General features: G+C 30.4%; 1 protein-coding gene across 1 annotated transcript; it reads right to left on the reverse strand.

The window, feature by feature from the left end:
- Positions 1-1,073: 1,073 nt before the first annotated feature.
- LOC142329082 (DNA repair protein SWI5 homolog) lies at positions 1,074-12,150 on the reverse strand. Its single transcript, XM_075373413.1, has 3 exons — positions 11,994-12,150; positions 10,541-10,637; positions 1,074-3,220 (listed from the first exon to the last, which is right to left on the reverse strand). The coding sequence occupies exons 1-3, from the start codon at positions 11,996-11,998 to the stop codon at positions 2,993-2,995; spliced, it is 330 nt and encodes a 109-aa protein (XP_075229528.1). The 5' UTR covers positions 11,999-12,150; the 3' UTR covers positions 1,074-2,992.
- Between the last annotated feature and the right edge of the window lie 13,828 nt (positions 12,151-25,978).

Consider the following 25,978-nt stretch of genomic DNA (forward strand, 5'->3'; position numbering starts at 1 on the left):
CTCCCTCTGCAGACCTACACACTGCAAGGGCGCGCAGAAAACCACCTACTATTCATTCCGGGAGGAATGATATATACCATTCCTCCGGGATCATCCAGTTAATATGGAAATCCAAAAAGGAATGAATTCTTTCAATAGCAGTGCAAGCATTTTAGCATCAGGATGTGGTTTAAAATTTATATAGAGCAAAATTTGGTATGGTTACATAAAACATAGTATATAAAACTATGTACAAATATAATTTAAAATAATTCCAAGCGTGTTCTCATCTGTGTGAAGTTACTTTTCCTTTTTAAATATATTTATTAATGTATAGATAATACTTTCATTTCTCTTCAGTGATACAAAGCAAACAATTAAATATAAAAAATTGAACTGTACATATTTATGTTTGAAAGAGATATTTGAAACTTCTATTCTGTAATAAAATAATTTTAAAATTATTCATTAAATTTTGTTTTAGTTATTGAATAACAACAAAAACATTTTTGTTTAATAAGATTTTTTTTTGTTTGAATAATTTTCAATTAAGAAAAATAACATTTTTATTTCATAAAAGTAATATAAATTAAAAAAGGCAATTTTATGCAATAACATAAATTTGAAAGTTATTAATTTATATGAAGATTGTTCTGACATTAAGAACAGTGATTCTCAACCTTTTTAGCTTCACAACCCCCAAAAAGTATAAAAAATAGAAGATAAAAATGATTTCCCAAAGAGATGGGTACTGAATCAAATTAGTGAAAACATTAGTGCAGCTACTAAGTTACTAGTTGAGGTTCAGCTCATCAAAATGTCTCCCTATAAATCCAACAACTGTAATTCAATCTGACGGATTTAGATACGTTTTGACTTGCTTGTTGTAGGGAACAAGGAAATTTCGTTACAGAAACACTGAAAATATTAATCCCTTTTGCCATGTTTTACCTCTGTGAAAAGGGTTTTTTGTCTATGGTTGTGCTAAAAACTAAACACAGGAATCATTTTTTTATCACTTGAAAACAATTTGCTTTTGTGTGTTTTGAACATAGATCCATGAATGGAAAAACTTCTAAATGAAAAAAAATACAACCACCTTATTAATTTATTTATTAAAAATAAAATGTAAGTAAAATGTTTATAATAAATGATTTTTTTCTCATAAAATGATTTCATTATTGTTTACATGTAAAGTTGTAGGCTAATTTCACAACCCCCCTTTTGTCACAGCAAACCCCAAGTTGAGAAATGCTGGTTAAGATGATTGCAATAAAAATAAATAAGAAAGTTCAAATATTATAACAATGCAAAAAAGGAAAACAAAATTTCCTTCAACAAAAATAATAAACACTCAAAAGAACGGAAGATCGTTACCTTTAAAATAAATCAACAGTAATGCAGGATACACCCATTTTTAGACAATTATATATTAATTTTCAGTACTACTATCTATATAATATACATACACAACTCTTTTACTTACACTATAAGATAAAATACATTCATATCATTATTACCATCAAAATTTTTAATTTTTCAGCTTGACAATGAATGGTCATAGCGCAAAGGCAAATCGAAAATTGGACTGCAAAGGTGGTAAATGAATCGCTGGATGCGTGAATCACCATTATATTTAAAACAACAATATGCTATTAAACAGACAACATAGTAATGAAAACAGAGAACTAATTAATAATAAGTATGAATTATGTCAATTTCCAAATGATCAAAAAAGGGAAAAGTGCTAAGCCGACCTCTGTCCACACCACAAACACTACTGGACTAGTAAATTAAAAATAGTTGCCAAAACACCCACTCACGCCTACTGACAGCGGCAATAACCAAACAGATAGGATAGACGGCAATAATAAAACAGATCAACTTAAATTTGAGCATAATTATGAAGTATCAGTTCATAAAAAAATACATAAGCTGTATTTATTTATTAAAATTTATTACATAAAACAAACGCAACAATTAAAAACTGGGAGAAAAAATTAAGACTACAGAAAAAAAATTATTGACTTTTTCACTGTTATTAAAAGAAATTCTAGACAAACAAAAACAAATTAAAAAAAAACTTCATAGTAACATGAATGGAGTACTGTATTGTAATAACAAAGCATTCCTAACTTGAGTCCACCATGAGTGATGTAAACAGAAACACCCTAGACTACAACAGTGAAGTTTTAACATGGCAAGCGTATCTATCCCTCTACCCACCAGGTTTGGTCTAGCGGTGAACACGTCTTCACAAATCAGCTGATTTCGAAGTCAAGGGTTCCAACATTCAAATCCTAGTAAAGGCTACTTTTATATGGATTTGAATAGTAGATTGGGAATATCGATGTTCTTTGGTGGTTGGGTTTCAATTAACCACACATCTCAGAAATGATAGACTCATGACTGTACAAGACTACACTTCACTTACACATATCATCCTCTAAAGTAATAACTGACAGTGATTCCCAGAGGCTAAACAGGAAAAAAAGAAGTGTATCTACCCCAGTTTCAAGTCCCAGTCAGGCATAGCATTTTCACATGCAACTTGTCATTCATTTCATCCTCTGAAGCAATAACTAACGCTGGTCCCAGAGGTTAAAAAAAGTATCTACCCCATACAAATATGCCCACATCAATAAATATACAGTAACAAATAGCACAAAGAAACTTAACATTATTATTTAAAGAAACATTTATTGATAATTAAACAATTTTTCAAATAAAATTCATTCAATTGCAGCCAACAAAATCATATGACAAGTAATAAAAACATGTGAATGCACAAACAACTTTCTAATCTCTTAAATACACATGCGTTATGATAATTAATTTCTTAAAAGCTGCAGTATGTTTTAAAGATATAATTAAAAAATGTTTAAATATTCTAAATGTTCATAATTAAATGTTTTAATGACTTTTCTTAAAATCACACTAAACGTTATAAAAAAAAAATAAAAAACCAAATTAATAGAGAATACTTATATACAATTCAACTTAAATTAATATGCTATGCACTATCTTCAAGATTAAATTTACAATGGACTTCATTAACTGAAATTCCCATAAGATTAGCTAAATTACCAAGCACTTGTTGAGTGATATCTTTAATATTATTGTACTGATGAAGTTGCTCCATGTGATCTTGCAGGTCAATGTTTTTTGATTTATATAAATCCAACTTAGCATCAATATTTTTTTCTTCCTCTGCTAAGTAATTCCATACACTTTCCAAACTCTGTAACAAAAAATTCATGACAATGTTTTTTAATCACCCAGACACGACGTATTTGTTGTAATAAACTAACATATATCATTTTACATCTCAATTAGAATACTAAAATTTCAAACTGCTATATAGCAATTGGCATGGAGTAGCTGATACACACTACAGTAATTTAAATTATTGAGTACAAACAGATGGCCCTAAGAAACCGTAAAACATAAGATAAAAACAATCGATTATCCCCTACAATATTTTGAATATTAGTCCCCCAATTTAAATTTGCGATGCAATGCTGCATCAGCTACAATCCACAAGAATGTAGTGCACTGTCTGCAGCAGTCACAGCAAGCACAAACTGGTGCATCTGTTAAGAGTCATCAGATATTCATGAGCGAGCCCTAGTGTGTCCTATTTGCAAATGGCAGATAACTGTTCTCTTGATGGTTATTTCTACATGAGGAACTCCACGGTGAAACAGTGTTCTTAATAGGATGAAGTTTACTGTTCATGGTAGCATTCCAGTCCCTTTACCTCTCATCATGAACCACCTTCTTCAGGAAACAGACAATATCGTTAGAAGCGATGCGATCGGTGAAAGGAGGCTGGAAACAAGCCTCCTTTGCCACACTATCTGCGCGCTCACTGCCTGAAATTTCTATGTGGTTGGGGATCCAACAGAAGCTTACTGTTGTATTATGTCAAGTTATTTGCAAAATAACACAATGAATCTCACAGACAACAGGATGTCTACAGTACATATCATTAATCGCCTGTAGGGCGCTCATGGAATCTGGGCAAACAAGAACATGTCTATATTTTGGGCTAATTATATGCAAGGCCTTATTAATTAAATACAATTTTGCAACAAAAATACTAGTGATGTGGGAAAGGCCAAACTTGTATGTTCTGTTATCAACAACAATGCCACAACCAAAAGAATTAACGTTTGTAGAGCAGTCTGTATAAACTGTAACATCAGGATTCATGCTATTTATAATATTATAAAATTCATTTTGTAAAATAACCAGATTTGTTTTATTATACTGACACAGATCAAAGCAGTAATTAATGAGAGAAGGCTGCCAAAGGGGGTAATAACATGGAGCAACAGTTAAGGACTGAAGGTAATTGTATATTTGAGCTGAGAAAAGGCATTAAGCTCTGATGCCTAGTGGAGCAGTACACCTCTGATATTCCTGGTATTGATTAACATTCTGGTTTGAGAATACCACATCAAAGATTGGATGAGTAGGTTGTGCGTTAATGGAAGCCAAATAGGAGCATATTATTTGCTTCTGTCTACAAAGAGATTGCTCACCACTGTCCACCCAGCTTGAGCAAAAAGCATCCATGGTAAGATGAATGAATGAATAATGGACTGCATGGAGTATCTTTAGTGCGGTGGTCTACACTGACAAATAAGCCACGCAGCCATAGTCTAATCAGGAATGGACTAGAGCTTGGTAGAAGCGCAACATGCATATATAATCATCAGTTTTCCCCCAATGGCTGTTACAGCCTCAGCATGTCTAACATTTGTTCAATTACTTTACCGCTCTCTGGTTTATTTCTTATATCCATTTCACTAGATAAAGCTTCGGCCAAAGTCTCTTCAGACTCGCCGGATTGTTGGTTTTTCAGGTGGACCAACAAACAATGAAGAATTTTTAACAGACATACAGTTCCTATGAATACTGGTGATATAACAGACCACTCCAGCAGAGAACAAGGGTACTTGAGCTAGAGCTAAATACAACTGTTTCAGCTGCCTAGAGGACATAATTTGAGAATCACTACATATAGCCATCCACCCATCTGTACGATAGTTTCCATCTTGGGTTACGGTTTTATTTCATAAGGTGTCGCAACACTGAGTGTAAGTGAAACAAGAACTAGTGCAGAATGTTGTTGTATAATTGTGAATAGTGTAAAGTGTTTTGCAGTTCTGAGTGTAGTGGGAGGAAATGACAGAGCATACAGCATACCTACCTACTTCTCTTGTGACGTTTCCACTCACTTAAATCATAATTTCCTGAGAAATGGATTGGTCGTGGAGATCCACATTCCTGGCCACAAAGATCGTCTGATATAACTCTTAGAATTATGCATCAGAGTGTAGATGAAAAATATTATATGCAAGGGTTTTTTTTCAAGGTCCGATAGGTCATGAATTTAAAACCACAGTGAAAATAAAAAAAATTGTTATTTGTAACAGGTACGCTATTTCTCTACATAGTTGCCACTCTGATTTAGACATTTGTTGTAGCATGGTACCAACTTTACAATACCCTCATCATAGAACGGAGCTGCCTGTGTTTTCAGCCATGTTTCTACGCTGGTCTGCAGCTCGATGTCTGTGCCAAAATGTTGTCCTCCTAGCCAGCGTTTCATGTGAGCAAATCATGTCAGATGGAGCCAAGTCCGGGCTGTATGGTGGGTGATCAAACACTGCAGGAGCTTCTTTGTTACAGCTGCAACGTAGAGCCGAGCATTCTCATGGAGAAAAACAATGCCTGATGACAACATTCCTCTCCGCTTATTCTGAATTGTCCTTCGTAGACGTTGAAGAGTCAGCAGTATGAGGCTGCAGTGATGGTCGTGCCACGTTCCATCAATTCCACCAAGAGAACTCCATTCCGGTCCCAGAACACAGTAGTCATACACTTTCTGTTGGAGAAGGTTTGCTTGAACTTCTTTGGTTTACTGGAAGAATGAGAATGCATCCACTATTTGGAATGTTCTTTTGTTTCTTCAGTTTCAAAATGGACCCACATCTCATCCCCTGTGACAATTTTGTTCAAAAGTCTTCTCCTTCATTGTGGTAACGCTGGAGAAACGTTAGGGAGGCGTCTATTCTCATTGTTTTGTGATGGTTGGACAGCATCTTGGGAACCCATCTCTCACACAGTTTGCGGTACTGAAATCTCTCTCACAATGGTGTAGAGAGCTTACCTTGAAATTTCAGGAAACGATTCACTTAATACAGAAATTGTGAACCGATGATTTTCTCGAATTGCCTCATCCACTCGCTCAACGAGATTATCGGTTGACACTTGCTTCCTTCCCTGACAGCCTGCACCATGAACATCTGTACGTCCTGCTTTAAAGTTACTGCACCATTGTCGCACTTTGCTGTCACTCATTGAAGTTCATGTTTACGTGCTAGCTGCGTGTTCAGAACTAAACGATGACGCGGCGTGACTGAAGGCCATACTAGAGATGCTGCGCAACACATATGCGCAAAGGTTCATTCAATTTTTTTGCAGGTTTTTATTTCGCAACTGATCGGACCTTAAAAAAAATAACCCTCGTACAAAACAAAAATACATTTTCATGAGGAATTAATTGTTCACATTAAGATGCAGCTAAGCAACTTAAGGACAGCCCTGAAGAAATAAAAAGAGCAACAAAAGCAGTACAGAAACATAAGAAATGTGTTGAAAATATTAGGTTCACTTTTGAATATTTATTATAAACTGGTATGCATAATACACATTAGTCTAGTGTAATGTTTCTAAATAAAATTCAAATTTTTCTAAATTTTCTTTGTTTTATTCAAATTATCTTACATTATTTTGTTCAGAATTAAATTCTCTACAATTATCCATTTAACAAGATTATTATATGTCAAACATAAAAAATGAGTTTTTTACAATAACTTGTTGGTTTTCACCCCAAATTTCTCAAACTACTGCGGATACAATTCAGGGACCTACCTATTTTATTCAATTTTCCAGGTCAAAAACCATAAGAAATCATTAATTCCATTCCTTAATTAACGTCTTTTGACTTCATTTCACCAGGGTAGCTGAAATCAGAGTGAAATCATTCACTAGCTGTAATGTGCAAATGAAGCATTTTAGGATATATTTTCATAATATGTACTTTTTCCATTATTTTCATAAGTAGAATAAGTTATGAAAGTCCTGGGAGAACTTCATGATAAATACTGTATAGTAATGATATACTCTTATAAACTGAAAAACTGGTTTTTTATGTTCAAGAATCACTCAGATTCTTTAGTTGTAGCTTATTTGCAAGACTGCAAGAGACAGACTGTGTAGGTCATCCCTAACAAAAAAAGTGGGGGTATTCCCACTTAAAAAAGTCAGATCATACGATTTTGAAAATGTCTCATTTTTGGGGGCCAAAAACTACATGTGGGACACGTGGCAAGAATCTGAAATTTTTACAGCAGCAAGTATGTTTTATGTACTTTAAAACCATATAAAATTTATTTTGTTACCAAAGGGATTGACGAGTAATGAAGCCATCAAAACTACTAAAACCACCGTTCCTTCTGACCGTGAACAATGTATCCAAAAAATTCACAGCACATATTTTTTTCAGATAATAATGTAGGCCTACTATTCAAAATATTTTGATATGTCTATAATGAGATAGCTTATATTGTAGATAGTTTGTTACTTCAAGTATGACTCATATACACAAACTCATGTTTAAAGACGAAAGTAAATAGACATGCATGAACATGAATGTTTGAATAATCCTGAATGTAAACATTGTAGAAGGCTCAGTTACTGTTTTGATTTCAATATGATGTTATACTGTTGCTAGTGTTAATACTGTGGTTAGGTAATGTACACTTGTTTATAAAGTAATTTTATTAGCAGTGAACTTTTCTTTTATGCGATAGATTTAATTTTTAATTTTATTAATTAGAGAAATTTTTATTTTAGCTGTAGAGTAACTGGGATATGACAAGTGAAGTGCCACTGGTAGATTTGTAATTTATACTAACTGTGTTGTTATTGTAAGAACCTTTGCATTTTATAAAAATGGATTATGGAGTGTTCAATTGGCATTCACACTGAAACAGTATGTCACAAACTGACTTACAATGGATCTTCAGTATTGCACGATATTGTAGAATTTACTGAACAGCAAATAACATTGATATATTTAGGAAGTGGATGTGGTGAAACAAAAAATAGCTGTACTTTTCATAAAACCAAATATTTTCATATTAATAGGAAAAGCTACTCTGACCCATTTAGCTGTCACACTAAACCGGTTAAGAATCTTTTCGAGAAATATCTTGGACACTTTCAACAAGCAATCCAAATTTAAAATTAATTTCAGGCAAAGCACTGTGTTCAATATTAAATAAAATACAAAAACCACAAGATGATACAGAAGGGGAGCTGGAATGTCAAGATATATTTGAGCCTCTATGTGTTAAGAGTTTGTGAATAAAGCTTGTTCAGCATTTGGAATTTCCTCTGTTAAGGTTCAAAAATTGTGGAGCAGCGCAAAGGAACCAGTTTTAAAAATAAAGTTACAAAGAGCCAAATCAGTTACCAGTAAATCAAACGTTCCTTTGATTTAAAAATTTCTTCAGAAAAAAACAGTTTAGTACCACAAAATTATGCTGATTTAGGTAGGGAATATGAAGAATTAATCATTACAATAAAGGATAAAATAAAAAACAGTTACATCAACCCAGGAAAATATATTTTATGTTTATTACCAAGCAGCTGCAGCATTCAAAAAATTCAAAATGAGTTTGGTGTTAGTATTTAGCCTGTTAATCCAAACAATAGAAAAAGTGGAATTTTGCCACAAATTGGAAAAAAACAAACCCAGTCACGTAATTGATGAAAATGTTATTAAATGTGTAAAGATTTTTACCAGAATGATGCGCACAGCTGACTGACGCCAGGCAAGAAGGAATCTGTAAGACAAGCTGATGGGAAGAAAATTAATATTCAAGAAAGGATTTTTTATTTAACTTAAAAGAATTATACACAGTCTTCACAGAAAAACAATTTAAAAATTGGTTTTTCAAAATTTTCTGATTTAAGACCTAAATTTTGTGTTCTGGCTGGTGGGTCAGGTATTCTATGTGTGTGTGCATGCGTGTCACTCACCAAAATTTAAAACTCATGTTATCTGCTCTAAAAATGAAATTCGATTACAAAGTTTACCTTTCAACCATGGTATGTGATATTTTTTTTTTTTCTTCAGTCATTTGACTGGTTTGATGCAGCTCTCCAAGATTCCCTATCTAGTGCTAGTTGTTTCATTTCAGTATACCCTCTACATCCTACATCCCTAACAATTTGTTTTACATATTCCAAACGTGGCCTGCCTACACAATTTTTTCCTTCTACCTGTCCTTCCAATATTAAAGCGACTATTCCAGGATGTCTTAGTATGTGGCCTATAAGTCTGTCTCTTCTTTTTATATGTTTTTCCAAATGCTTCTTTCTTCATCTATTTGCTGCAATACCTCTTCATTTGTCGGTATGTGATATAGAAAATGAAATGTGCATGCTGACAAAAAAAAGTCACAATATGAAAAATATCCAAGCAGTAATAAAGCGACCAGCTCAAGAGAGCCTGGATGATTTTGATTCTGTAATATCTTCAAACAGTGGATTTCTGTTAACTGTTGTGAACTACTCAAATTCTTTCATTTCATGAGATAAACTTACTGAAAATTGAAATATCTAAAAAGGCATCATTTTGTTGCAAAGAAAAAAGCTAATTTCCTCAACATTAAAAAGGAAAACTTGTTGGAGGGTGAAGGTATCGTAATGGGAGACTTCTTTCAAAATTTTCCTTTTGTGATACAGGATTAAGTCCAGTCATATCACTGGTCAAAAAGTTATGCCACAGTACATCGATTTCTCACATATTTTAAAAAAGAAGGAAAATTACAAAGCCAAAGCTACTGTGTGACTAGAGTACTTGAAGCACAATACTACATTTGTTCTTCTGCTTCCAAAAGCAGTTATAAATAAAGTAAAACACTGTTACCACAAGTTAAAAATTGTTTAAATTTCTGAATAAAAACAAACAAAAATTTCATAAATTTGTATTACAATCATAAAGATTTTGAAATTGCAGCTTAATGGCATTTTTTTGCCTCATACAATGGAAAAGGACTATATGATGGTATTGATGGAACTATAAAAAGGACTGTGACTAAAGCAAGCCTTCAAAGGACAGTCAACAACCAGATTGTTACACCTGAAATATACAATTATTGCAAAGACAATATTAAAATAAAACATTTATTTTCTGCTCTAATAAAGATGTTCAAAAGACTGAAGAATATCTCAGTTCTCGTTATCAGGTTATCATAACAATCGCAGAAACAAGAACCTTTCACAGCTATGTTTCAACAAGTCATAAATGTATTCTGAAAGTCCAGGCGACCAATGAATCATAAACATTTACGTTAGAACTAACATTGTTATTTTGACTCAAAATAACAACATACTGGACTACTGTATATTATGTTAAAACTATTTGTTTATAAGGTTGATTTTATTAAATTTTATAGAAACAATCATATTAGTCTACCTGAAAATGTACATCTGCAGGTTTTATATTTGGATTACATTTTCGTAATATGTTCAGAATTTCTTGACGGTGCTCAAGCCCAGTTTTAGAAGATTGACTGAAATAAAATCATATAAATATATAGAATCAATTTAAAACAATTAATTATATTATTTTAATTATTATAATATTATAACTCTGCCAATAACTAAATACAAACAGGAGAGTGATTCAGTTTCAATACATCATGACAGGGAAATGTACTCTTTTTCCAATTTGGAATTTGATTAATAATTTTATACAATCAATTCCATTTAATGAAGTTGTGATTTTTGTAAGCAATCTCAATGAAAACAAAAGCATTAAATATTTTGAGTATATCACTTCTAATATTCACTGTATTTTGATCACCACCACCACCATAAAATGGTAAAAAAAATTTGGCATTAGATGTATACCTTTACTTGGTTAAATATTAATTTTGAAGACAATAATTTGTTAGTGAATCTTTAAATAAAGATATGGTGCTCAAAACTGACTGACTTTCCTCATATAATTTATATTTTAAAGCAAAAGGATATAAATAAAAGAGAAAATGATATCGTAATATATTAAAAAATATAGGAAATAAAATTTCCTAACGTTTTGGTATGCAGATAACTATTAACATACTTACACTAGTTTATGATTAATTTATTTTTAAAAAATCATGTAATTTTACAGAAAATGACAATTTGAGCAAGATGGGATACAAAGGTATTATAAACTGGAACCCAAATTTCATGGCTGAAAATACTCCATGGCAATTGATACATAACGTATTGATTTAAATATAGGCCTAAATTCATCTGAATACATTTTGGTATTTATTTAGTTTGTTCCACCCCACCATTTTTTTGACTTCTGACTAAAAAACGCCGTTTAATGCGCCTTAAATTGAAACAGAAATACCTGATTAACCAAATTTTATGTGAAAAATACAATCAAACAAAACTTAACTTTAATGCGCAAAAAAATAACATTTTCAGCCATTGTACATATTCATGGACAAAAAGAAAAAGAAATGACTATACAATAGACAAAAAATTACTATCACGAGGGCATGAGCAAAGGTAATTCAGTATCGTACAAGTTTGTTTATTTTAGACAATCAGACGTACATGTTGGCGTCTGAACAAACTGCACAAGAACCTATGTTTTAAATATAAGATTGGTTCAGTTATGGTTTACTTTCAATTTTGTCTTACTATAGATTAAAAGCATTTCTCATTTCTTCGCAAAATGTATTTTCCTAACTTTAATAACCTATTTTAGCAGGTACCTAACCTAACTGACACATTATAAACCAATATTAGAAACTTGTTTTACTAATTTTTGCTGAATAAAAATCATTCAAGCCTTGTAGCCATTAAAATTATCTAGGAACGTAAACAAACTCACACTAATCCAAAGAATAATTAATTAGCGTACTCACCTCATACTTTTTTATTACTAACGGGATTTCCTAAATTTACAGAGTTATCAGCTTACTTCAAACTCTTTTACGAGATCGTTAATTCTTGTCACCAAAGAGGTACAGAATAAATATTTGATGTATAGTCAAACATAAACAATTGTGGATTTATTTTCAGGAAATGCATTCTTTCTTAAAACAAAATATTAACTTAATTCTTATTGGAGTAACACTGTTAATTATATTCTTCAAAAATAATCTTCACGCTGAAATATATAGTTAGGATATTATAACAAAGTCGGTAAAACATTTATAAAATCGTTTTTGTTACTTACCTTAGTTAACAAGTAAATTTAAAAAAACTTTTTTCGAAATTCTTGGGATAACATTATTTATTTTATAAAAAACTATTCAAAATAAAAACTTTTTATTCTTTGTTTTATATTATTGTATTTTTACGATTACGGTATAAATTTTATTTGAAAAAGCATTCGCCTATTTTCACTTCCTTATCGATGTTAAAATATATTCTTATAAAGAAAACCTGTTGAAAAATTCCAACAGATAACTTTCTCTTTTTTATGTGTAGGCTCCAGAACTAGCGTAAGGTATTACTTGAGAGGATGAATGAGAATGATATGTATGATTGTAAATAAAGTGTAGTCTTATATAGTCTAAGAACAAATGGATAAAAACTCCTTACTTTTCTTTTTCCTGTTTAGCCTCCGGTAACTACCGTTCAGATAATACAAGGGGTGCCATAGCCTCTAACTACTTTGTCGGGAACAAAGTTCCCGCCAGATAGCCGGAACTCGGTCTTTTAGGTGCCATGCCTCTTTGGGGGGACCCCAAACGATCCCCTCACCGGGACTCGGTCTTTGTGCCTTGCCTCTAACGGGGAACCCACGAAAGGATCCCCACCGGGACTAGGTCTTACTTTTCCCTCCAACGGTACGGCAAGGGAGTCCCCACCCGAACAAGGTAAGCGGGAGACCGAAGCCTCATACCCTCTCTCGGATTAGGCTGTTCCTTAGAGACACCATGATGTTCCTACGAAGAAGCAGTTCCAGATGCTGATGAAGTCATCTTACATACCCGACCCCGAGGCGCATGACCATGTGACTTCTTTTTTTTCTGTTTAGCCACCGGGAATTACCGTTCAGGTATTACTTCAGAGGATGAATGAGGATGATATGTATGAGTGTGAATGAAGTGTAGTCTTGTACATTCTCAGTTCGACCATTTCTGAGATGTATGGTTAATTGAAACCCAACCACCAAAGAACACCGATATCCACGATCTAGTATTCAAGTCCGCGTAAAACTACTAGGACTTAAACGCTGGAACTCTCGACTTCCAAATCAGATGATTTTGGAAGACGCGTTCACCACTAGACCAACCCGGTGGGTTAAATGGATAAAAACTAAATATCACAATACCAACGCTGGCTAATTATGTTGGTATAACTGCTGAAAATAATTTGTTGTGGTAACTTTTAAAATGTATATTTAAACTTCTGTTTTAATCTCATAACTGTATGAAAATTTTGTTTTCAACTTAAGTTGAAAGTTTTGTTAGTAATTATTTTTAATAACACAGATGCTATGTGTGAAATTTTATTGTAATTTCTTGTTTGCGTGGGAGTAAAGATTTGTGATATGATTTTCCAACATTGATTCTATTGTGAACACAATTATTATTTTATATGCCCTCTGTATCAGGAATTTGCATAGTCTGCCAGATTAATATTGAATTCAATAACTGAAGCTAAATTTATACATTGATTTCTAAGTTTTGCTAGTTTGTTGTATGAAATTGCACACTTTGTAATTTTAGCATAGTTATCTTTTTTCTAAAAATGCTGGTAGTTGTACATAATTAAAGGTAGATGTAAATTAACATTTATGTATTTTCTGTCACTATGTACATTTTTAACTTTGTTCTGTAGGTCTATTTTACATAAATATGATTTACATGTTAGTGGATACTACTCGCTTATTAATTATTTATGCCAGATACTCTTAACAGGTTTCAAAAAGTAGATTCTCAATTTGACCTGTATGATTTTTATGTTTAAAGTTTTTCTTCACACCAAATAACCAATTTTGACGATTATTTTTTTTTCTACAGGAAGGTTTTTTGATAATCCTGTTGTAAATTTTTCTACAGAACATTAGTGCAAGAGTTTTAAATAAAAGTTTTACACTGTTTATATAAACAATTTGCAGAATTTTTCAATTTTTTTGTAGGCATCATTGCTTAATATTGGATTTGTTGAGAATAATGAGGTATAACCTGATATAATTTGGACATTATGAGTATTTTCATAAGGAGTTTAAGATAATAAATTTGATAGTTCAGGGTAAAAAATATTACAAATTTTTTATTCCAAAAGGATCTAGATCATGCTTCACATTGTTCTTTATATGATATTTCCTTCTTTTAACAAGATACAGGTTTTATGCCACTTTCTCACAAACAATTTTTTTTTCATTTTGACAAGGTTTTTTTAGGTATATCCATATTTTAAATAAAGTTAAAACTTAAAAATCTACAATTAAACACAAAAAAAACAAATTATCCAAAAAAGAGAATAGTAAACCTACTTGATTTTTCGCTAAATTTTGATTTTACACTGTTGGTATGAGATTAAGAGTTAATAAGCTTAATAATTGTTTTTAGTAAAACTAAAATTCAAAATTTAAGGAAGTTCTTCCTTTCTAATGGAATAGTATTATTTTTTAGTTTATAGCACAATATGTTTTTTTTGAAATCAGTTTCATTACATATTTTTAGAGTATTTTATTTTTTAAATTGTATTTTTCTCACACTGTAACATATGTGAGCAAACTTAATGTTTGTGCTGTGAGAAAAATCTAGATGCATTAGTTGTGGTCTTTTTGTGAATTTTAAAAGTGTTCTTGTTTTATTACAGATATAGTCCAAAAATAACAATAGATAGATAATAGATAAGATCAAGCTGTGGATATGTGTAAATCAGGAAAGCTGAATAATTATATTTTTGAGTGTTGTAAGTTCATTGTTCAGTTATTTCTAAGTTTGGTTCGACTTATTATACACATCATATTACCTTTGTACCAGATTATGATGTTGTCATCAAAATTGCAATGGCATAATATTTTCTATATTGTTTCTCATTGTGTTTTACATGTATCTTAGGTTTTTACCCATAGAAATCAAATAGAAGCCTATACATAAAATCTTTTTCTAATCACCCACATACAAAGGACACATGCAAGATACTGATCACAATGTGGAAATTTTACTTATAGTTTCCAAAAGTCATGATCTCAAAATACTTACAGTATGAAATTTTCACTTTTAAAAAAGACAGCATAAATCATACACTATTACTTATCAAAGTATATATAGGTTTGCAACATTTCTACCTCTCTCTATCTCTCTCTTTTTTTTCTGTTTAGCCTCCAGGAATTACCATTCAGTATTACTTCAGAGAATGAATGAGGATGATATGTATGAGTATAGTCTTGTACAGTCTCAGTTAGACCATTCTTGAGATATGTGGTTGTTAATTGAAACCCAACCACCAAAGAACACCAGTATCCATGATCTAGTATTCAAATCCATATAAAAATAACTGGCTTTACTAGGACTTGAATGCTGGAACTGTCGACTACCAAATCAGCTGATTTGGGAAGATGTGTTCACTAGACCAACCCGGTAGTTTGCAACATTTCTCCCTGGTTGGCTGAAGTAGTGTTGGTACTTTTATTAGTAGCAGTGGAGGAGGTAGTTACTGCAGCAAAATGACATAAGTAGCAAGAAGCCAGTTGCTGGTCCAATAATCCAGCTTCATTTAGAGAGGATGAGCTTTTTAAATTTTAATGAGTAAACTCAACCATATTCTAAAATATTTTCTAACCTCTTACAGAAGGCTACCATTAACACTTTACCACCTGCAACAATAGTCATGATATGAATAACGCCAATGGTGTATCAAGAAATAGCTCTGAAAAGATATAATAGAAGCACAATTTCATGTATTTAGAAGACTAAGTTGTTTTTTAAATTGGTGTTGTAATTAACATAGGATGTTCATCTGTTTTCCTGTTATTTATGTCATAAATTAATCTCTCACCAATATATATATTTAGCTAGACAGGCTAGCTAGTATATATATACTGGACCCTCAGAGCCCAGGTCGGCCAAGGCGCACCTCAAATGCAACTTAGGGGCTTCTCAGGGCCTCCAGGGGTCACAGGACCTACCCCAGGACTGCGAAGCTTGCTTTGCTCATCAATCCCATGTTGCAGGGAGACAGCACCTTGGGCACCCACAGAGCTCGCTTTGGTCACCATTCCCATTTACCCAGAGGGCTCTGCCCCCTGGACCTTCGCACTGTTCATTATTCTCATGTTTGTAAGAATAGTACTGATAAATAATAAAGTATTCAGGCTTTACAGAAATCTGAAAAAGAGACTAAATTAAAAAATAAAGAATAATAGTAGCTATGGTAACTAAAGAACACACACATTTGATGAAAAAAATTCATAACTTATTTCTTTGCCATGGAGACAGAAATATAATAATGAAGTAAAAGGATTAATCTTTTTTCCCTTAATGAATGAAATTTCTGGCTACACGTTATTTCCAGCTTAAAATTTCTGGCTTGTCTGCTTATTAATATCCCTCATCCAAGATCTCTGCATTTGTTAGTTTTTAATGAACAAAGGATTCATATATTATATACTAGGAAAAATTATTTTCAGTTACAAGATCATACAGCCCCTTGTGCTTGATGTAGGATTAAATTTATTGAAATTTGTATTATTTATTTGTTTTTTCTTTCTTAAACTGAAATAGAAATAATAAAGACTGAGTTAAGGTTGATGCATGTTATGTTATCTCTTTCTTAAATGGTAAAATACCTTCATCCAAAACAATGGTATTTTGTGGAAATGAGCCAATAATACAGGATTCTTATTAAGAGCATTCCTATAGAACAAGTATCACATTTCAGTAACCTCACTCATGATATTATTTCTCCTGATAACAAGGACATAAACAATAAACTCAAATAATTGTTATTTGTAAATATGGAACAATTAGTTCATTATTAAAAAATAGGCTTACCAAGAAACATTTTAAAGCTTTACAGAACTATTGTGCGATCCTTGTTATTGAACGACTGTGAAGCATGTGCATTGACAAAACGCTAAGAGAATAGGATACAGGTTGCTGAAATGTGGTTTCTTTGTGATGTTAAAGATGTTACATAAGTTCAGAAATCAGGATATTGGTCAGGAACCAAATTAAAAAAAAAACTGTCGCAGTAAGAGCTTAAGTAGGATAGATTTCAAATTTTACTTGAGAAAGAAAGGATGTTGCACTGCTGCAATGATTTTTTTTTAAAAACACTGCCTTTGGTGTTTTAGCTTGCTTTCAGTGTTTTTTTTGTATTTCATTTTATGTTTGTATCATGTGTTCTTTTATAATACTGTGAAGTATTATGCATTGTTCCAATAAATATATTAAACTTGTCTACTTGTGTTTTTTCTTCCTCCTTTTCACATATTTGTTGAGTTGTGACTGCATTAATTGCTTAACAATGCTGCTTGCCAACAACCCACTTTAATACTATTACCATAATTTTTGTGGTTTTGGAGCCATGCCTACAAAAAAGAAAAGGTTCAAATTGACCGAAAACAATTAAAACCAATATTTTAGACATCAACCACTTTCCTTCATACCAGATCACATTTTGGATTATTGCAAAACTGAACTATTATAGTGAAACTAGCTTGCATCTGGCGGTGCTCACAAAAATCTGATTTGGGCTTCAAACTTGAGGTTTTGGGACCATTGGGAAACCAGCTTACACCTGGTGGGGCTCACGCAAATATAATTTTGGTTTTCAAACATATTACCCTACAAGTTACAACACGTAAACCTCAAAAAAGAATCCAAAAACCCAGTTGTTTCCCTCAAATTCTGGTTCCAGTGAACCAATTACCTTGAAAATCAATAGGTTCTATTTCTACTAGATTTACATCATCCTATCAAGTTTCATCAAAATTGATTAAAAATTGCACCTAGTAGAACGAAAAAAACTGAAAATGTACCCAAAAATCCAGTTTTATGGCTCTAACTTTGGTTCCTGTGAACAGATTTAAAAATCTATAGGAATTGCATTACCAATATGTTTACGATACCCTGTCAAGTCTCATCAAAATTGGTTAAGATTTGCATCCAGTAGAGTGTGAAAAAATTTTATATATACATAAAAATCTTTATACATAAAATTTTTTATATACATAAAATTCTGCAATATGTATACATATTGCAGAATTGTATTTAGTAGACTCTAAAACATAAAGAAAAGTTGGTCACCCTGACACCCTCTTAGAAAATCTGGCCATGCACAGTAACAATTTCTACAAATTCTTTGGAAATCCACTACAAAGGATAAATCCCAAGGGATGAACAGTAATAGGAATAATTTGAAAGATGATATAGAGAGGATGTTCAATGAGATAATTCCCAAACTTCTGCTTACTTACAAACAACAAAAGTGATATATCAATAGACTTTGTACCACTTGATCATCATATGAACTAATCATTTTTTGTTAATGATAATGGCCATTATAAATTAATTTTATATTTGCAAAACATGTTTGAATTCTTTGAATGTTTCTCTACTGGTAATGTATTATGAGTTAATCCTCAGAAGAATATTGGGTAATTTAGGCTATAACAAAAGTAGATTTAATTATTTTTGTCATATGAAAATAAACTAATTATTTATAAACAAGGTAAACCAGTCAGATATCACTTAAAATGAAATTTTTATTTTGATTACAAACATCACTTATTCTATTCTATACCGTTAACATAATTGGCTAAATAAATAAATCAATCATGGTTATTAGTAATAATAATAACTGAATGATAAACTCTTTCAAATTATTTATAAATTGAATATATATATAATACCAACTATCATAATAATACTTTAAATGTAAACATTGAAAATAACCAAAACACAATAGATGACATTATTAAGTTAATCAGTAAGTGCTAACTGAATTAATTGTTAAACCATTTTCTATAAATAATTAATAGAATAGTAATAATAAAATGAAAATGTAAAATTCTAATATTTACATTTATAAGTTAAAAGTAAAATGGTAATAATTAATTGCAGAGTATAAAATGTAACAAATATTTTTGTAGAAATAATAATGAGTGGTACTTTCCTAGTCACACTGAAGGAATACCTGAATTATTTATTTAATTTATTCTAGCTTTTACTTATTGAAGAATTAATAACACTTAAATTTTAATTATTTAAATAAATATATATTTATAGCAGCTGATTAAATAATTTTGAAGAATGAAAAAGATCAGCCAACCTTAACATTCTATGCTTTAACAGACATATTAATTATGTTTATATAAGGCAATAGTCAACATTTCTTTCTTAAGAGTTCTGTTCACTTTAGAGTCAAGTTTCAATGGTGAACAGAATAGATTTGTTACTGGTAGAACTGAATATCATTATTAATTTGGTGAGTTTGACATACTGTTTGATGCAAGAAGGAAATTCAACAGGAAACCATTTTACTCCTCATTTTATGTAGTAATTCTAACATGATATGATTACAGTAAGCTCCATGTAAAAATCATTATCTAGGTACAAAATGTTAAATACAACCTAAAACAATATATGCTTATTATTCTTAACAATGATTATCCCATTTTCAGGAATCGCTTGTCTCTGTCAGTTTTTCCCTATAATCATTTGGTTTATACATGGGTTCTTATTTGTAATAAAAAGTAAAATTATAGTAGTTCATTCAAAGGTAAAATAATTAGGAATATGAAAATACTTATATTCATTTTTAGAAATGAACAAATCATCTTCAAAAATGGAGGTAACAAAAGTAATTAAGTTGAATTCATATCAGAAGTATATAATGGATTTATTTGAAAAGAAATACAGACCTTAATTCTCTCTCTTTTTCTACTGTAATATTAGTAGTGTTGCTACTGAACAAAAATACTTTAACTCTGTATTATTTAAACAACATTTAATTATGTCAAAAAATAAATTATTTTGATTTGGTCAGAATATTCTTTTTAAGCAAAATCAGAAAGACCTAACTATCTTTGATCACAAAAAAGTCATTTAAAAAAAGTACTATGGTTTAAGTTTGTAGTTAAATGCAGTCATGCTTAAACAACAAAATAAAATTAAAAAATTGATTTGGCACCCAATGACAAAAAAAAAATTTATTCCCACACATCAAAAAAAAATTAAATGGTCAACGACTTTCAACACCTGAAGAAGTGGTTATTGCATTCAAAATGCATGTTTTGGAGTTACCTCAATTGGAGTGGAAAAAGTGCTTCGAAAATTAGTTCAAACGCATGCAAAAGTGTATTGATCTTTATGGAGAATATTTTGAAAAACAATAAAACCAATTTTGATCATAAATATTTGTTTTTTCATTATTAGACCAGAAATATAAATAGCAACCCTTGTAGTATTGAATTTGTTTCCAGTAAATAGGTATTTTCTGTTCTGATGTGTTCTAGTGCGCAAACAAAATTAAATTTAAAAGAGATTTATATTAATAGAATATATATATAATATTAATATATAATAATAGGAAGTTGAAATTGCTCAGCAAGAGCAACATGTTCTGTTAAATGAGTAAAAGATTAGTACTACAGTAATGAGTGTTATTATAATAAAAAAATTTATAGTCAAGGATAATATAAGACATTCCATTTTATCTCCAGGCCTTCTATATGAAGTCAGTGTTTGAGAAGTATTCTACTACCCACTTATGAGGAAATCAGTTTTGAATTTAATCTTTCAAAGTATTATGATTGTACAGTATGTATGATGAAAATGTTTGCCTCATGCTTGCATGAGACAAACAGTTCCTATGCTGAGCATTATATTACTCTTTTCTGGTAACATTAGGCTCATTTAGAAACAGAGTATTCAGCAATACAGTGTTTAACTATTTTCACAAACAGCAAAAATTCTTTCCAAAATTAAAATTTATTATCATTTTGTTTAATTTCAGACAATAATTTGTTTAAAAATATTTAATATACTAATAAATATTTCTTATTGTATACTGTATAAAAACGAATAGTTTATACTTGTATTAATAGGTTATTATTACACTCCCTCCATCAAGTGAGTCATAAAATGAATAACCACTGTATACAAATACTTTATCAAAGTATTTCATTTGAGTTATATTTATAAACACTTTTAATGGATATTAGTATTGTTGATGATGTTTATACTAATAAACATCATTCAGTTCTTAGTGTTTCCTAGTAAAAATGGTATAGCTTTTCCTTATGTAATGTGTAGCATATTACTGTTTTGTATGTATTAATGAATTTGTATGTTTTTTGAGTTTTTTTAGTGAATTTTTTTTCAATGGCAGAATTTAAATCCATAGTTAATAATGAAAAGTTTCATAGGCAAGCTTGTGAAACAGTTAATAACATATATGATTTTATGAAGAAAGAAGGTATAAGTTAAGACAGTTAGAAGATGACAAACATTTAATATGCATTTAAAAATTTGAAGAAAGAACCACTGCAGCTTTTGGGATTTAAAGATCAGGAGTTCAAAAACTCTGAAAAGAAAAGCAGGATCTTCTTAAATCTATATAATTCTAAATCGCAGTCGTGCTCATTCAGCTCACAAAAAAATGTTAAACAATGTTCAAAACCAGTTAGTGGATTAGACAGTTTTGATCAAGGCATTGTAAGAAGAACAGTTTATGAGTTTATAGTAAAACATAATGAACTGCCTACATTAAATAAATTACATGAAAAACTTCAAAATAATATTCAATTTAAAGGTTCTGGAATTATACCAGCAGCTATCCTGTAAAAATTAGGATTTAAGTGGTGTAAAACTGATAATAATAGAAAATGTTGATTGAGAAAGAAAACATCTGGTGGAAGAGGGTAAAATATTTAAGAAAAATGACCGATTTCAAAAAAGAAATTCTTTGATTGTTTATTTGGATGGATCATATATTTTAAGATCCTATTTGATAAAATCATGGTTGGATGACAGTGGTGCAGAAGTAAAAGTGCTAATTAATAAAGGTTAATTATAATCCATGCTGGAGAAGAAATGGAGTTCTCCTGAATGTGATGTTAACATGGAGAATGAGTTCAAAAAGTGGTGACTATCATTACAGTATCAACAACAACAATTTCATGAAGTGGGCATATGAAAAATTAATAACTGGTCTTCCCTCCCCACAGTCAGTGGTTGTTATTGATAATTCGCCATACTTACAATTCATTCCTAGAGAAGCCTCCGAATTCAAATGATAGGAAAAGTGGCATGATTAATTGGTTAAAAAAGAACAATATTCCATTTAATAAAGCAATGTTAAAACCAGTTGTGTGACATAATTAAATTACATATAAATTCAAAAATAACGTACCATTTTGAAAAACTTAAAAAAAAACAGGCATCAGGTTCTGCAACTTCTACCTTACCATCCCAATTTAAATCTGATTGAGATGATACAGTCGATCTGGAAAGATATGTTTGTAGTAATAAGACAACATTTTTAATGTCAGATATTAAAAAATTAGCCGAGGAAAAAATGTTAGATTGATATAATGATGTCTTTGTATTTTATATAAAACTGAACCAAATTAATTGTTATACTGACTTTTATATCTCTGTGTCCATAGACCATGTGATTACAGCTCAAATAATTTTAATGACATTTTTTGCATGAGTTTATTTAAACTCTGACCTAATCTAAGGTATTAATCGCAAAGATTGTCAGGCAGCTATTTTTCCCCAGTTAAAATAAAATTCTTCATTTACAGAATGATCTTATTTAAAATAATTAAAGATCATAGAATTTGTGATGACTTTTATTAGAAATATTTAACATTTTGAATAGATATTAAGAGTCATTTTCTTTAAATGGAAGTTTTGTACATTGAAATTTATGATTGCATGGATTTCATATAAGATGTTTTTGTGATTTTTTTTCTCGGGATGCATTTTAGAAAAAAAATCATTTTTGTAGGAAAAACTTACAGATTTTGATTCTTACTTTTCTCTCTTGAAAGGAAATTTTCTTTTGAAATTAGATTTTCTTCCTTTCCTGATAATTAGATAAAGTGGTAAGCACAGTAATTTATTCCTCATGAAAGAGCTGATGTGTTTTTTGTATCTGCCATAGAATTTGTTCCTTTTCACATTTTATAAATTTGAACATTATAAACTATATACAGTATATAAACATACAAAATTCCCACCAATGACATAGTAAATCAACAAACATAATCAATTTTTTTAACCAAGTTCTTAATGTATGTCTGGTTAATGTCAAAAAAGTGCCGACTGTAATGTCAGCTGATACCAATCTGAAAATGGCAAGTAAGGATAGCCATAAAGATAACTAAACTCATTATTATAAAATAAGTTTTTAAAGTTGTTTTACTGCACAATTTGGTTTGGGTTTTTATTTTTATTTTTTAACTATTCTCACCAATTGTCAAATAATAAGAACGTAGACAAATTTTAAACTACTAGAAATTCTTAAAGAAAATTAGTTGAAGTTGATAGTTAGGAAAGAAATTTTATAAATTAATAAAAAAATAAACCTTAGTTTCAGGAGATAGCCTATTATTTAATAACATTTTTAAGTGTCTGATTTTTCCAAATAAAGTATTTTAATCTTTTTCTCAAAATCAGAAAAATTTTCCTAACATCAGTAATAATTTATAAAATCCAGTATCATCAATTGAATAATTTTCTACTAAGTTATAAAATTTGATTTTTTCTTTCATAAATGATCTGTTTAAAAAAGGATAATATCTGTGTATACGTTATTGGAAAATTTATAAAATATTTATTAGATGACATCATGCATTATTCAATTCACTTACTGTTTATTGGTGTTCATATGCAATACAAAAATTTTAGTTATTGGAATTGGTTGCTAGTATTGTCAACTTATGAAATAAATTATTTGAAATATATTTAGATAAAAGAAATTTTTAATTAGCTTTACGGCCCACCAGGCTAGTGGTTAACTCATTGTCACAAATCACCTGTTTAAGACCTGATTTTTGAATTCTAAGGTTCTGAGGTTCAAATCCTAGTAAAAGTTAATTTCTGTTATGCAATGAATACCAGTGTACTTTGGTGATGGAGTTCAATGAACCACATTTCTCAGATCGGCCTGAGTCTGTACAACTCATCTACATGTCATACACATCATCCTCATCTCATTGGACCATGGAAGGGGGTTGCTGATTGTTCAGCAGTTGAACAGATTTCAATGTATACATTAAGAAAAAATAATAATTGGCTTTAAAGATGTCTAGCAAATTGTTTTATTTCATTTTTTTAAATTTTGATTGTTTATTTTCAAAAAATATTTAATTATTTTGTTCTCTGATACAATTTTTTTGTTTAATATATAGTTAAAATTTGCCAAATTTTGATATGTTTTGTTTTTATAAACTTTGAAATTCTTATACTGTATTTAGTTTTTGTGGATTTTATTCGAACAGTTTATTTCAAAACATCTGTCATAGATGCTGAAATAAATTTGTTTACAGTTCACTTTATTACAATTATTATGACTTTTATTTATATTTGTATCATTAGTATTATTTTTTTATCATGCTGTTTGGCAAGCAGCACTATTTCTATGAAGTAAGCCACAGTTAGGAATTAATGGAATAAAATAAATAAAAAAAGAAAGAATTTATGTTATTAGTTGTTCTTATTTGAATTATAATTTTTTGAGGAATTCTGTTAAAGAAAACTACTTTTGTATATGTCTCAATCTTTGAATAAAAAAATATTATTTGTGAAAAGGAAAACAACCATGACTGACTTCCAGTTATGCATCCTTCCTGGTACCAGTTTCACTTTCATATAAACTTTTATTGCACTGTCATCCTTATGCTTTCAAAGATATATATTTCATCACATCATATCCACTGTAGCAAATTTTTTAAGCATGAAATACATAATATAAAGAAAAGATAAATGGTCTGTTTTATATGTATAGCACATGTTAATTTAAACATTGAAATTTTTCTGTTCGTAAGCTCAAGAAATGATCTAATTAAAACAATGATGTTATATTAAAATTTATATACTTTTTTTACAAAAAATACAGTGACAAATTAAGATAAATTGTTGCTGTAAACCATTACACAATGTTTACGTGTTGCTTGGATGCTTTTCTGCAACCAGAATTTAATGAGTATTTTTAACAATGCTGGTTTCAATATTTCCTTTTGAGCTATGGTAAATAAGATCATTTTGTACATTATTTAGGATTTGGATCGTAACTCTTGGTCACCTGCGAACAATCTTCCCTCTTCACAGTGAATGATAATGAAAAACAATTCACATAATTAAATTTAAACGACTAGATACAAAAGGAGAAATATGCAGTTAAGAAATACACATTAATATATTTAAATTTAATAAACTTAAATTAATAAAAAGTGCCAAATGGAAGGAGTTAAATGGATAACACACTTTTTAGATATTTAGAAACATCTATCACCCAAGGTAACAGCAAATTAGAAAAAAGTTTAAGAAAATATTTAAAAAAAGTTGATATAGGCCTATATCTCAAAATATATTTTTTAAAAATCAACTCGTGAGAATATTTACTAATTTTATTAATTAGCAGTGGACTGATACCCATTGATTCTTCTGTAAAGCTAAGGTAAATTTTTTAACACACGAAAAATATAAAGTCTGATCAGGATTTGAAAACAGAAGTCTGGATGATCCTTTTTTTCATTTAAATATAGACAGATCAGAACATTTTAAATAAAAATATTTTTAAAAGCAGTTAATCAGATCAAAAACAAAAAAAAATTTGAATAAATCAGATATCAAACCACAAATGACAAGAAAAACTTTAAAAAAGATACCAACTTTTACAATATTTATTTTATATTATTACAGATCTT

This window comes from Lycorma delicatula, chromosome 8 (genome assembly GCF_047948215.1).
Source record: "Lycorma delicatula isolate Av1 chromosome 8, ASM4794821v1, whole genome shotgun sequence".
Taxonomy (NCBI): Eukaryota; Metazoa; Arthropoda; class Insecta; order Hemiptera; family Fulgoridae; genus Lycorma; species Lycorma delicatula.